Source organism: Bos javanicus, chromosome 18 (genome assembly GCF_032452875.1).
Source record: "Bos javanicus breed banteng chromosome 18, ARS-OSU_banteng_1.0, whole genome shotgun sequence".
In the NCBI taxonomy this organism is placed as follows: Eukaryota; Metazoa; Chordata; class Mammalia; order Artiodactyla; family Bovidae; genus Bos; species Bos javanicus.
This window is the reverse complement of record NC_083885.1, coordinates 26,380,254-26,395,865: the sequence shown is the minus strand read 5'-3', so window position 1 is coordinate 26,395,865 and position 15,612 is coordinate 26,380,254. Positions and strand designations below refer to the sequence as shown.

At 44.4% G+C, this 15,612-nt stretch overlaps 1 protein-coding gene across 1 annotated transcript; it reads left to right on the top strand.

Annotated features, from left to right (window-relative positions):
- Positions 1–293: 293 nt before the first annotated feature.
- Positions 294–15,550, top strand: LOC133230246 (uncharacterized). Its single transcript, XM_061387370.1, has 2 exons — positions 294–853; positions 1,066–15,550. The coding sequence occupies exon 2, from the start codon at positions 11,385–11,387 to the stop codon at positions 12,348–12,350; it is 966 nt and encodes a 321-aa protein (XP_061243354.1). The 5' UTR covers positions 294–853; positions 1,066–11,384; the 3' UTR covers positions 12,351–15,550.
- The last annotated feature ends 62 nt before the right edge of the window (positions 15,551–15,612 follow it).

Here is a 15,612-nt window from a genome sequence, read left to right as displayed (position 1 = left end):
ACCCAGCAATTCCATTTCCAGGAATGTTTGACAGAAATCCTTGCATGTGAGCCCGAATGTAAGCCTAATGACATTCGCGGCAGCATTACTGAGAAAATTAGTAAACAGCCAAACCCTCAGAGAAGGTGAGTAAATAAAATATTCAATAAAATATAATACCACCATATTATAAAAACTGTGCAGTTGTTAACAAAAGAAAACAGTAGTTAGATCTCTCTCAGACAAAATAATAAAAGGAAGTTTACAGAACAGAATGTATAATAAGGTCCAACATACATAAAAGATGTGTGTAAGAGTGTGAAAGTGCTGAAAGGGGACTGGAAGGAAGCCGCCTGTTGTTGATGATGCTGACTCGCAGGGAGGCCCTGGGAGCTGGGTGGGGAGGAGATGCTGAAGGGACTTTGTGTTCTGTTCTGGATCGCCTGAATCTTTTACATATTATTTATGTAACCAAACAAAATGCACACAGTAAAACTACGAAACAGTTATAAAATTTAAAAAGCTTCCAAACTCCAAAATGCTCCCCTCCGGCTCTCTGGCACCCCACCATGGGGCTGGCTCACAGGCTCCAAGTCCAAGCTGCCAGGAAGCCTCAGGAAGGACCAGGGTCCTGGTTACTGTCAGGATTAGAAACAAGCTCAGTCACCGGCCAGGGGCAGAAGGTTATGTAAATGGGGAGCAGTCCTACAGCACATTCTTATGCCCTAAGCATGAGCAGCGATCGTGAGGTCTTGGAGCAGTGTGGAAATTAAGAGACAAAAGCCAAGTGGGAAACTGCACCCAGCCGGCCCCGAGAAACTTGCACAAGGCACAGTGACAAGGTGAAGGAGCCACGGCCGGCATGGTTAGCCAGGTGAGATGACAGCATCTTGGCCCAAACCTGTTTCTCCCGAGGCCACAAACCTGCATGTCATCTGGACCCGCACCTCTCTCCCTCCCCCACCATCCGTCATCACCGCGTCCTCTGCTCCCTGCACTTCTTTCATCCCCACTGCTGGTCTAGGCATCTTTGTCTCTCCCTGCGTGATCGCAGTGGCTGCCTAACAAGTCTTCTGGTTCCCAAAGGCCATCTCTCCGGGACCCCGTCTCTTCCTGCACAACAGCCAGAACGGTCTCTGAGCTTTTAAAAAGGTAACTCGGCTCGCTCGCTCGCTTCCGAATTTGCTCGTTGCTTTTATAGTAATACCTTTGTCCTGATCTCTGAGCCCTTGTAGGAGCTGGCCCTCGCTTGCGGCTACAACCACGTCTTGCTTCCTCCTCTTCCACTGTGTTCCAGCCACCCTGGCCCTTCCCCCGGGTCTCTGCTCTCACTGCCTCTGTGAACCTAGCTACTCCTTACACTCCACCCCTCTGAATCCCAGTCTCTCCATCTCATTAGCTTGTGTATCTGCTTCTTGGGACTATGCCTGTCTGAAATCCTCACATCTGCTTGATCCCCAGTCTGCCCCACTAGCCAGCATTATTTTTTTCAAGGACCATGGGCGAAGGGCTTCCCTATAGCTCAGATGGTAAAGAACCTGCCTGCAATGCAGGACACCAGGGTTGATCCCTGGGTCGGGAAGATAACCTGGAGAAGGGCATGGCAACCCACTCTATTATTCTTTCCTGGAGAATCCCATGGACAGAGGAGCCTGGAGGGCTATAGTCCATGGGGCCGCAGAGTCGGACACGACTGAGCGACTAACACTACTACCACTACCACCATGGGCGAGGCGCTGCTCTGAGCACTTTACGGACCACGCATCTAGTGCTCGCAAGACCGTGTGAAACCAATACGATCGCAACACCATTTTACAGATAAGGAAAATGAGGCACAGAGGTACCCAACTTGTCCCCAAGCCAGGCCATTCTTAGGTGGCCAAGGTGGGATTTGAACCCGGTGACTTCAGCCCAAGGCCTGGACCTTTCATTACTAAACGATCCTGCCTAAACCACTAATGAGATTAAAAAAAAAAAAAACACAAAAAACCAGCACCCTTTTTACTTTCTAAAGCTTTGAACCGGCTGGAGGAGCAGCTGATGGCCTTCACTGGCCACACTGGTACCAGACCGCCCACCCCCAAGCTTTTAATGTCTATGGTGGTTTGGGGACCTGATTTGACCTGTTTTTTCTCTACAGAACAGGCCATAATGAAAAGAGTTCTCAAACTGCTTTTTGTGGACTTTTAAAATATTGAAAGCATGAGTCCATTTCCCTTCTGTAATTCTCAACAGGGTCTCACTGCATAAAGGGGACCAGCTCTAACACCTGTGGAATTGAAACCCTGGCTGCAGAAAACTGGGGACTCAATGCCTATTTGGGTTGTATTTTTATTAAAACCCCATTAACTTGTTTCTCTCAGAGCAATTAAAGTGTCCTGGCCTGATGCTCTGCAGCACTGTGGAGGAGATGCTTATTAACACTGAGCATTCTGTTCTGAGCTCAGGCAGAAAACTTTCTTTCCAAAAGCACCCTGGGTGGGGGTTTATGGGGGACTGATGTCTTGGGGTCCCTCTCACCCCCAAGGTAAGTTTCCTTAACCGATAATTTGGTTACATCCTCTGCAGCTGGTCTTAAGTCAACTGAGGTTGATAACATCATTTTCCTTCTACATGGTGGGGTGTTTTTTGTGTTTTTGTGGTTTTTTTTTTTTGGCTGACTTTTATAACTCAAGACCAGTTGAAAGTCTTCCAATGAATATTAATTCCTTCCACACCTCGTAAAAGTCTGAAGCACCACCCCAGGGCACACGGAGGCCAAGTGTGAAGTTTCACTTGGCAGAACTGTAGACATGCATTTCTGTCTCTACTTTTGCACCTTGAAATCAGTCAGACCCACGTGAGCCAGGCCCCATCCTTATTCCATGCCAGGGTGGATGCAACCCGCTGGCAACTGTGTGCCCCCACCACAGGACTCTGCATTTTAACACAGGGGCACATTCTGGAGGTGGACAGCTCGCAATTCAACCATTCAATCAATGGAGCATCTACTGGGCACAAGCTTGGTGCTTTGTGCTCCCGGGGATGTGGTAGGTCTGAGGTGGGGCCTGAGAACCTTTGTTTCTAACAAGTTCACAAGTGGTGCAATGCTGTTGGTCTGGGGGCCACACTCTGAGACTCACTGCTTCAGGACCTCCCTTCCACTCCTTCCCCAACCTTGGGATGGTGCTTCAGCCATTGGCTCTCAGGCAATTTGTATGGCCTCCTGTTTGTGATGATCTGCCCCTGTTTCCTTCTCCCCACCTCCCTGTCACTCTCATCCTTGCCCTCCATGTTCCTGCTCTCTTCTCCTCAGAACAGCCTAAGCCACAGACCACCCCTCCCCTTTTCCTGCCCCAAGACCTTGGCACCTGCTACCCTCACTGCCTGGAATGTTCTTTCTTGGGCTCTGCACCTGGCCAACTCCACACCCTAACTCAGAGAGGCCTTCTATGAACACAGTTGAAAGACGGTCCCCTGAGCTGTTCCCCTTCCAACACTCTTTAATTCACATCACAGATCCTGTGTTGATCAGATCTGACTCCCCTTGAGAATGTAAACTCCACAAGGGCAGGGAGGAGTGACGTCCCTCTCCCCGCTGTAGACCCCACACTGGGTGCAGTCACAGGGTAGGGCAGGGGTCCCCAACCCCCAGATGGGTAATGGTCCATGGTCTGTTAGGAACTGGGCCACACAGCAGGAGGTGAGCAAAGTTTCATCTGTATTTACAGCTGCTCCCCAGTGCTCTCCCTTCACCCCCAGATGGGACTGTCTAGTTGCAGAAAAACAAGATCAGGACTCCCACTGATTCTGCATTATGGTGAACTGTATAATTATTTCATTATATAATCCAGTGTAACAATCATGGAAATAAAGTACACAATGACTACAATGTGCCTGAATCATGCTGAGAACCCTGGTCCATGGAAAAACTGTCTTCCATGAAACCGGTCCCTGGTGACAAAAAGGTTAGGGACCGCTGGGGTACAGCATCCTTGGAGAAGTGAAGGAATGGGATTAGCTTCTGTTCTCAGTGAAATCCACACTGGAAGTGGCTGGAAAACCAGCCAGTCTTGCCCCATGGGCTCTTCTTTCTGCAAACCTGCCTGCCATTTGGCCAACCCTCAACCACCCAGCACTTCGTTTTGAGCCAGGGGTTGGGGTGGGAATGGAGGGAGGAAGGGGAGGCTTGGGAACAGCCACAGTTGCAGATTAGACACATAATCAAATCCAGAGGGCTGCACTGTGTTCTGCCAATTAAGATACCAGATTAAGCAGGCCAAGGGCCCCTGGGGCGAGATGCCACACAAAATAACTCTTCAAAAATAGTAACTTGTATCTCAGGAATGAGCATGAATTGTCAATGACATGAGCAGTGTTTTGAAACAGAAAGACGAGTCCTATTTATACTGCAGATAATGGTTACATGACGTAGGCATAGCTTGGGCCAATGTTCCCAAAGGAGGTATTTAGGAGTAATGGTGTGGAAGCTTGTTGGAAGGACCAGTGCTGAAGAGTAAAGATGGCTGGTGGTGTGGTGGGAAGAGGATGTCCACGGCTCCTGGCTGGGCTCTTGCTGCTTACTGGTCAGTGCAGCGGAGCAGCAAAGATCTGCCTTCAGGAACACCTGGATCAGGGTTCCAGCCCTGGGCTCAGCACTTGTTGCTGTGTGACCTTGAGCAGTTGTTTAATCTCACTGAGCCTGTCTCTATCTCTGGAAAATGAGGGGAAACAATAATTTCTCTCTCGGAGTTGTTGTAAAGAGTAAATGAGATAATAAGATAATGTGTATAAAGTGGATGTTGCAGTGCCTGGCACAGAGTAAGCACTCAATAAATAATAGCTATTATTAGCTACAACATTAAAAATTTTTAATTGTGGTAAAAAATAATATAAAAATGTACCATCTTAACCACTTTCAGTGTACAGTTCAACAGTGTTATATGTATTCACACTGTAGTGCAACAGATCTCTAGAACTTTCTTATCTTGCAAAACTGAAACTCTTATGTTTCGATTTTTAACCCATATTGAGTTGATTTTTGTATTTGGTTTTAGGTAAGGGTCCAATGTCATTCTTCTACAGTAACACTTTTATGTTGAAAATTCCTCTTACCTATTTGTGCCCATTTTCTCTTCTGTTAAAAAAAAAAAAAAAGGTAGGTTAAGAACTTTTCTATTCAAGATACCACAAAGAAAATTAAAGGACAAGCCACAAACTGGGAGTTTTTTTTATTTTACAACACAGATAATCGATTCCTATTCAGAATACTTCTACAGGTCAGTAAGAAAAAGACAAATGTCCTCATAGAAAAATGGGTAAGACGCATAAAAAGGAATTTCACAGAAGAGGAAGCATGAATGGTCCATGAACATACAATAAAATACTTGGCCTCATTGGTGCTCAGGAAAACGCAAATCAGCATCACTATGAGGTATCAATTTATACCCATTAACTGGGCAAAAATTAAGAACTCTGATGATGAGGACTCATACATAGCAGATGGGAGAGTAATCTGGTACATTCTGGCAGCATCTTGTGAACTTGAGCACTCACAGAATTTACAAGCCAGCAATTTAACTTTCAGGTGAAACTTCCCCAAGAGAGATTCTTAAGTAAATAATTCAGATATGAGCACAAATATGCACAGTGACAATGTCTATAACAGAAAAAAGGACTGGAAACAGACCAAATGTCCAGTAATGAGAGAATACTTATAGAGATCATGGCATGTTTCCAGAATAGAGAGTCATTCAGCAGTAAAAATGAACTGCAAAAACATGGGTGAAAGTTTAAATGTAAAATTGAGTGAAAGAAACACGCATGTGGCAGGGTATTATTTTTGCAGAGTCCAAAACCAAATCAAAACAACGTACTCATCAGATACATAAAACAAAGGGACTGTACACCTGAAACTAACACAACTTTGTAAGGCAACCGTACTTCAATAAAATCTTTCTTATTATTGGAGAATAACTGCTTTGCAATGTTGTGTTGCTTTCTTCCATACAATGAAGTGAAGCAGCTGTCAGTGTCTCCCTCCCGCTGCCTCCATCCGCCCTCTAGGTCCTCACAGGGCGCCGAACTGAGCTCCCGCCCGCTAGCGGTCTGTTCTGCACGTGCTAGTGTATATATGTCAGTGCTCCTCTCCCAGGTGAAAAGCAGTTTTTAAAGAGATAATAAACATAAAACCCAAGATCATGGTAACTCTGGGGGTGGGGGCAGCAGGAAATCATGCAGAAGGAACCAGAAGCATTGATAATTTTCTAGAACTTTAGTGCCTGGAAGTTTCTGTGTGTTCTTGTTATTATAACGCTTCATAATCTAAAGATATGTTACATAAATTCCTTTCCATGTATTAAATGTAACATGATAAAGAGTTATTTTACCAGCCTGGAAAGCAGTTAATCCTTATGGGCTCCATCAGCTCTAAACCACTGGGTAGCAGCTACCAGTGTAGGGAGATGATAAGAACTCTCCATTCCTCCACCATCTGTTTATTCTGGGAAGAATTTGGAAGGGGCAGGCATGACGCTGTCTTTGAAGCCTCCAAAACAAATCCTGGGCACAAAACCCAGACTGGAGGCTGGAGAAGAGTTGAGAAGAGGCACAGAGAACAATCCCGTGGACAGGAGAGAGAGATCTGGGTAAACTGCGGCTGACTTGGCTCCCAGGCCACCCTCAAACTGGCAAAACTGGCTTGCACCTTCTTGCACTTTGGCAAGAATCAGACAGGGAATGAGCAGGCCATCCAGGAGACATTTACTGTCCATTACACTTCTAAGGGAACAGGCGTGGCATCACTGAACAAAGGGGTCCCCCAGAGAATAATAGTGCGAAGTCACCCCTACATTAGTTCTCTGTCTTTGGCTTTCCTGGGTTAAAGGCCATCTCGGAGGCCTGAAGACACAAGCTCTTTCCTGAGAGATTTATTTCACCACGTGAGTCCCCAAGGGACCTTGCCACGTGGTGTGGATGAGATTGAAGGAGGTGGATGTGCTTGAGCCATAATTAAGCAAGGCAGTTCATCCACCTCCATGTAACTCAGCTAAACGCTCGACTCAACAGATGCATCTGCGATAAGCCAAGACTTTTTTTTCCCTATGGTTTCTTTGTTTGACTTTACAGCAGCAGAAAAGCCTTTTCAAATCACAATGGTCTGTGGAAATAACAGTCTTTCAAAATGGAGTGAGGTTTTTCCAGTTTTTATTGATTTCTTTTAAAGATGCCTTACAGGGCTTCAGTGGTAAAGAATCCGCCTCCCAATGCAGGACACACAGTTTGATCCCTGATCCAGGAAGATCACACATGCTGCAGAGCAACTAAGCCTGTGTGCAACCAAGCCCATGAGCCTGTGTTCTAGAGTCTGGGAGCCACAACTACTGAAGCCCGGGTGTCCTGGAGTCCATGCCCCGCAACAAGAGAAGCCACCGCAGTGAGAATCCCAAGTACTGCAACCAGAGAGGAGCCCCTGCTCACCACAACTAGAGAAAAGCCCACATAGCAACAAAGATCCAGAACAGTCAGAACAAATACATACAATATACACAAAATAAATACATACAATATAAACAAAATAAATAAATACAATTTTAAAAAAATAAATAAAATTTTTTTATTTAAAAAATAAAATGCCTTAAACATTGGAGAACACTGATTTTCACTGTTGACTATATATAAACGTGGTGTATCGTGTTATATGATGTGCTTTGGGGTTTCCCTGGTGGCTCAGATGGTAAAGAATCTGCCTGGGTCAGGAAGAGCCCCTGGAGAAGGGAATGGCAATCCACTCCAGTATTCTTGTGTGGAGAATCCCATGGACAGAGATGCCTGGTGGGCTACAGTTCATGGGGTCGCAAAGAATTGGACACAACTCAGCAACTTACGCTTCACTTTCACTCCCTGCAAATCTTTGAAACAATCTGAAAATTCAGCCAGTAGAACCTTCTGAAATGTTGATCAGGGGCTAAGTTGGCTCAAAGCCTCAGAAAACACTTCCTGGACTGCTCAGTGACTGGAAGAGAAGCACTTTACTTAATTTTTATCTGTCCTCTTGGATGCAGAAATGCGTGAACACACGATGCTAAATTAGAAAATGACAGCGTCTTTTGAAAGGTTTTTTAAATGTTTTGCTCTTGAACCTAAGAGATAGCCAAGTGCCAAGCCCTCTTGTTCCCATTAAGATAAAGCCACTCTCCGGGAACAACTGCTGTCATCTCTCCCTCCAGTGACCCCAACAATGGTAGCTTTTGACCACTGGTTTCTTTTTTCAAGCATCAAAAAATGCCTCCTCACTACACATTTCTTTCAACAAATCACACCATCTTTCTCTCACCTGTCTCGTTTGCTGCACCTACATCTATAACTTTTAGGTCCTCATCTGCTTTCCTGCTTTTTCCCCTCACAGGCTTCCCAGATGGTGCTAGTGGTAAAGAACCCGCCTGCCAATGTAGGAGACTTAAGAGTTGCAGGTTCGATCCCTGAGTCAGGAAGATCCCCTGCAGGAGGGCATGGCAACCCACTCCAGTATTCTTGCCTGGAGAATCCCATGGACAGAGGAGCCTGGTGGGCTACAGTCCATGGGGTCACAGAGAGTCAGACATGGCTGCATCGACTTAGCATAGCTGCATCGACTTAGCACACAGTACTGCTTTCCTGCAGCCAAATAAACTATCTTCAGGGAAGAATTTTAGTCACCCAGAAAGAGAGTCATGCAAATCATGTGAGAATCAAAAAAAACTTCTGTCTCAAGGGTGATACAGGAGCAGAGAATGTCACAAAGCTATAAACCTCTGGGATTTTTTTTCCTTCTTTTAAATTGGCCATAGGTGGGAGAAGACTGCAAGGATGAGCTGGTTCTCTGCACTCCCTTTATGGGTTCTGAAACAGCAGCAGGTCCCAACCACTATTTTCAGAGCCGTGCTGACATTTGTTAATAATGTTGGTGTATAAAGCCAAGCTCATTTTAAACTAATTTAGACACAAAGAAAATTAGCGAGTATGTGTCAGAATGGAAAGGGGAGAAAATCAAGTTACTGCTGTCACAGACAGAAAGCGAAAAGCTTGAGGTAAAATGAAAATGGCTGTTTCCCATTAGATGCAAGGACTGGGGGAAAAGTGAAAATTTCAGGTGAAAAGCAAATCCTCTCTCCCTTCTTGAGGAGCTCACCGACAGTTTGCTCCTGAGCAAGCCCTGCTAGGCTCCTACTTGGCTCCAGTTATGCAGCCAAGGAAAAGACGTCTTTTCAATGAGCCTACCTTCTGAAATTAACAGAGGGAAGAGTCTGATGCTGTTTTATTTGTCAAAACTGTTCTCAAAAATGACTGCTCCCAGGACCTCCCTGGTGGCCCGTTGATTAAGACTTTGTCTTCCAGTGCAGCAAGGCCAGGTTTGATCCCAGGTGGGGAGCTAGGATCCCACATGCCTCACAGCCAAAAAAACAAAAAACCCAAAACCACAAAACAGAAATATTATTGTAACAAATTAAATATACATTGTAAAAATGGTCCACATCAAAAACAAATATTCCTCCCTAAATACAAAGTAGAAGCTTGGATTGGATTCTGGAAGAGTAAAAGGACATAAAGTCTGGTGAAATCTGACAAGCCTGTGACTTAGTTAACGTACTTGATAAATGTACCACGATTGTGTAAGATGTTAGGGAAAGCTGGGTGAAGGATATAGAAGAACTCTCTATATTAGTTTTACAACTATTGTATAAGTCTGAAATTATTTTCAAATAAAAACGTTTAATGAAATGATGCCCCTTTAGCTGACTTGACTCTGATCTCTGACAGATAGGATCTGGCTTCTGGATGTGGTCTCCTGTGAGTTGGGCTTCCATTCGATCCTTTGGAAAAACCAGAAGAAATTTTCTGGCCAGCTGAATACCTTCCTTTAGCTCACAATGCAGGCAACAGGAGAGCACAGCCCGGAAGGAGAAGGTTCGTTTCGTGTCCTAGAGGAAGGCTGCTTGGCAAGCAAGCTGTGTCTGGCTGTGTCTCCTTGCACCATGTCTCCTTTAATTAGCGAGGCAGAAAGGCAGAAGCCTAGAAAAACCAACAAAATGAGCTCAAACAAAGACAGGCTGGGCCTGTCACCTGTGTTAATCATCTGCTCTCATTAGAGGGTAGCTATATATTTTCTCAGACTTGCTCTTGATTCCCTATATATTTTATTCACTACTCATTAATGATGGAAGATTTATTATTCATTCAAAATGCCACTATCAAGAATTAGCAAGAAAATTCCAAATTGTAGACACTTTTCTTTAGGTTCAGGGCATTCAGTTGTCTTTTAAAAATTGTTTCTATGTGCAATCAATATTGAAAATTTCAGTTTACCTACATAAGATAAGGACTAATTAAAGTTAGGGAAAGCCAGGTTTCCAGAAGAAATTAAGGTTCTTGGAGTAATTCTCACAGTTTAAGCATCTAGCCTATATTTTGTGCAACAAGTTACTTCAAGTATAGATTATTCTCTTGAACACAAAGACACCTACTTTCAGAAATGCATGTATGGCCTTCACAATTATTTTCTTTTGCCAAGATCAGTGTAAAATCTTTTTACTTAAACACAATTGTCTGTCTCAAGCATAAAGATGAAAAGCTTTCCTCGTATTTCTTGAAGGATGGTGGAACAGAAAATAACAGAGAGACTCAGAGTGGGACTAACTTCTATATGAACTTGAGTGAGAGGCTCATATTTCTGCATTCCAGTTTCACTATGTCAGACACAGTGGTTCCAGAAACTTCTCAGGTTCAGTGGTTCAGAGGTTCAGTGGTGCTGAGAGATTAAAAAGAAGGTCTCGAAAATGCTCAGAAATCTCTTAGATGGTGAAATTTTTATTTTAAATGAGGAACAAGTTATTTCTGCTAAATAAGCAGAAAATTCAATACCCAACCACTGGGGTAAAGACAGACTTTTAACAAATGGTACTAGTATGACAAGCGTAGGACGTCAAGAAACACCTGGAGTGACAGGCAAATGTGGCCTTGGAGCACAGAACGAAGCAGGGCAAAGGCTAATAGAGTTTTGCCAAGAGAACGCACTGGTCATAGCAAACACCCTCTTCCAACAACGCAAGAGAAGACTCTACACATGGACATCACCAGATGGTCAACACCGAAATCAGATTGATTATATTCTTTGCAGCCAAAGATGGAGAAGCTCTATACAGTCAGCAAAAACAAGACTGGGAGCTGACTGTGGCTCAGATCATGAACTCCTTATTGCCAAATTGAGTTAAATTGAAGAAAGTAGGGAAAACCACTAGACCATTCAGGTATGACTTAAATCAAATCCCTAACGATTATACAGTGGAAGTGAGAAATAGATTTAAGGGACTAGATCTGATAGAGTGTCTGATGAACTATGGACGGAGGTTCTTGACATTGTACAGGAGGCAGGGATCAAGACCATCCCCATGGAAAAGAAATGCAAAAGAGCAAAATGGCTGCCTGAGGAGGCCTTACAAATAGCTGTGAAAAGAAGAAAAGCAAAAAGCAAAGGCGAAAAGGAAAGATATACCCATTTGAATGCAGAGTTCCAAATAAGAGCAAGGAGAGATAAGAAAGCCTTCCTTGTTAATTGGTGCAAAGAAATAGAGGAAAACAATAGAATGGGAAAGACTAGAGATCACTTCAAGAAAATTAGAGATACCAAGGGAACATTTCATGCAAAGATGGGCACGATAAAGGACAGAAATGGTATGGACCTAACAGAAGCAGAAGATATTAAGAAGAGGTGGCAAGAATACACAGAAGAACTGTACAAAAAAACTCTTCACAACCCAGATAATCACGATGGTGTGATCACTCACCTAGAGCCAGACATCTTGGAATGTGAAGTGAAGTGGGCCTTAGGAAGCATCACTACAAACAAAGCTAGTGGAGGTGATGGAAATCCAGTTGAGCTATTTCAAATCCTGAAAGATGATGCTGTGAAAGTGCTGCACTCAGTATGCCAGCAAATTTGGAAAACTCAGCAATGGCCACAGGACTGGAAAAGGTCAGTTTTCATTCCAATCCCAAAGAAAGGCAATGACAAAGAATGCTCAAACTACCACACAATTGCACTCATCTCACACACTAGCAAAGTAATGCTCAAAATTCTCCAAGCCAGGTTTCAACAATACGTGAACTGTGAACTTCCAGATGTTCAAGCTGATTTTAGAAAAGGCAGAGGAACCAGAGATCAAATTGCCAACATCCACTGGATCACTGAAAAAGCAAGAGAGTTCCAGAAAAACATCTATTTCTGCTTTATTGACTATGCCAAAGCCTTTGACTGTATGGATCACAATAAACTGTGGAAAATTCTGAAACAGATGGGAATACCACCTGACCTGCCTCCTGAGAAATCTGTATGCAGGTCAGGAAGCAACAGTTAGAACTGGACATGGAATAACAGGCTGGTTCCAAATAGGAAAAGGAGTAAGTCAAGTCTATATATTGTCACCATGCTTATTTAACTTATATGCAGAGTACATCATGAGAAATGCTGGGCTGGATGAAGCACAAGCTGGAATTAAGACTTTCAGGAGAAATATCAGTAACTTCAGAAATGCAGATGACACCACCCTTATGGCAGAAAGTGAAGAATAACTAAAGAGCCTCTTGATGAAACTGAAAGAGGAGAGTGAAAACGTCGGCTTAAAGCTCAACATTCAGAAAACAAAGATCATGGCATCCAGTCCCATCACTTCATGGCAAATAGATGGAGAAACAGTGGAAACAGTGGCAGACTTTATTTTTTTGGTCTCCAAAATCACTGCAGATACTGGTTGCAGTCATGAAATTAAAAGATACTTATTCCTTGGAAGAAAACTTATGACCAATCTAGGCAACATATTAAAAAGCAGAGACATTACTTTGCCAACAAAGGTCTGTCTAGTCAAGGCTATGGGTTTTCCAATAGCCATGTATGGATGTAAGAGTAGGACTATAAAGAAAGCTGAGCGCCAGAGAACTGATGCTTTTGAACTGTTGGAGAAGACTGTTGAGAGTCCCTTGGACTATAAGGAGATCCAACTATTCCATCCTAAAGATCAGTCCTGGGTGTTCATTGGAAGGACTAATGTTGAAGCTGAAACTCCAATACTTTGGCCACCTGATGTGAAGAGCTGACATTTGAAAAGACCCTGATGCTGGGAAAGATTGAGGGTGGGAGAAAGGGATGACAGAGGATGAGATAGTTGGATGGTATCACGGACTCAATGGACATGAGTTTGAGCAAGCTCCAGGAGTTGGTGATGGACAGGGAGGCCTGGCGTGTTGCAGTCCATGGGGTAGCAAAGAGTCGGCAACTGAGCGATGGAACTGAACTGATGACAAGAGTGGCCTTTTCCTGACAAGGGAGGGTTTTGCGTAGAGAAGTAATAAGCTCTGATTGCTTCTTTGTGTTTTTTTTTTCCTCTCGGTACCCCCTGGCATGCGGGGATCTTAGTTCCCTGACTGCTGCTGTTTAGTCACTCAGTCACGTCCGACTCTCTTGCAACCCCATGGACTGTAGCCCGCCAGGCTCCTCTGTCCATGGGATTTTCCAGGCAAGAACACTGGAGTGGGTTGCCATGCCCTCCTCCAGGGAATCTTCCCAACCCAGGGATTGAACCCAGGTCTCCTCGTTGGGAGTGAGGAGTCTCAACCACTGGACCATCAGGGTAGTCCCTGATTAAACAAGACCACTCTGGCTGCTTTGGTAAGAAGAATCTGAAGGCTAGGGGTGGGGGTGGTGAATAATGCAGGGAGGCAGGTGGAAGGTGGCCACAGCCATTCCAGACAGGAGTGGAGGTGGGGAAGATGTGGGCAGGTTCTGCCAATGTTTTGAAAGTTGACCCAAAGGATAAGGAGAGTAAGAGAAAGACGGCCAAGGAAGATTCCTGTATTCTTGTCATAAGCAGTAGGGAAAGATGGGAGTGGTCAGAAACAGAGATGACAGAGAGGACAAGAAGAGACTGAGAGTAAGATCAGGGCTTCAGTTCTAGCCACCATGGGATCAGATGTTGAAGGGGAATATCAAGGTGGTTAGCTGCAAGTCTGGAGTTTAAAGGAGGTCTGGACGGAGATGGAATTTGGGGGTTATCAGTGTACAGTATTCTTGCCTGGAGAATCCCAGGGACAGGGGACCCTGGTGGGCTGCCATCTATGGGGTCACAGAGTTGGACACGACACAGCAGCAGCAGCAGCAGTGTACAGGAGGTGGTATTTAAAACTTGACAAACGACACTGGAGGGAGTCAGAATGGTTAGGAGAGGTCCAAGGACTGAGGCTGGAGCTGTCCAAAACATAGAAGTCAAGAGAGTGCAAGGAACTGACCTAGGAGACCAAGCCTCCACTCCTCTCAGCAGCCCAGCTTGTACTTCAATGAAAAGCCTGAAGATGGTGAGGTCTTTTGTATATAATTAAGGCCACAATTACCTGGGGAAAGAGCCTTTAAGAGGAAAGAGTGTACATCCCCCCTTGATTTTTATTGACTGGGGGATTTTTGTAGAAACTGACGCCTGTGGTCAGCGATTTGTTTTGTAAGTGAATATTGAAACACTCCAGTCAATAATGTTTGAGTAACAAAAGACATATTAATATATCTCTAGTCAATAAGTTGTTAAGAGTTATTTGGTATTTGAGCCAATTTGTTGACTTAAAAAATTCACCTCTTTGAAGGCACCAAGACACTGATTTAGGGGCTGGTTGTGGGGAAGAAGGTTTGGAATTGACAGCCTGGAAGGTAAATCTGGTGTTGGAGAAGACTCTTGAGAGTCCCTTGGACTGCAAGGAGATCCAACTAGTCCATTCTGAAGGAGATCAGCCCTAGGATTTCTTTAGAAGGAATGATGCTAAAGCTGAAACTCCAGTACTTTGGCCACCTCATGTGAAGAGTTGACTCATTGGAAAAGACCCTGATGCTGGGAGGGATTGGGAGCAGGAGGAGAAGGGGATGACAGAGGATGAGATGGCTGGATGGCATCACGGACTCGATGGACGTGAGTGAGTGAACTCCGGGAGTTGGTGATAGACAGGGAGGCCTGGCGTGCTGCGATTCACGGAGTCGCAAAGAGTCGGACACGACTGAGCGACTGAACTGAACTGAAGGCAAATCTGTAATTTGGAGATGGGGCTTCAGAAGCTCCTTGCAATATAATTTGTTCAGAATTTAAAATGAAATATATTTTGCATGTGCGTACTCACATATTCTTGACATGTGGCCTCTGAGCAAAAAATTGTCTCTAATAAAATTAAAAAATGGTACCAGGGACTTCCTTGGTGGTCCAGTAGTCAAAGACTGAGCAACAACTCCAGGGTTCACTCCCTGGTCAGGGAACTAGGATCCCACATGCGGAGTGGCGTGGCAAAAAAAATGGTAGCAGCCTTAGGATTGACTTTACAAACAAAGCTGTCTGTGAATTCAAAAATTAAATAATATGCTTTTCTCACTGACTCTGAATTATCTCTGGGGGCCTGGGCTACATGTGAATGCTGTGACATCAGTGGAAGTCCCTCTTCTCTAGGACACAGCCCATCCCTATAGGGAATGTCTCTCATATTTATGAGTATTGTGCAAACAAAAGAGCAGTTGCTAAAACATGGATTTATTTGGGCATTACTGTCAAGTATGATCAAAGATAAAATTCTGAGAGCTTTGTTGGATCATCTGTA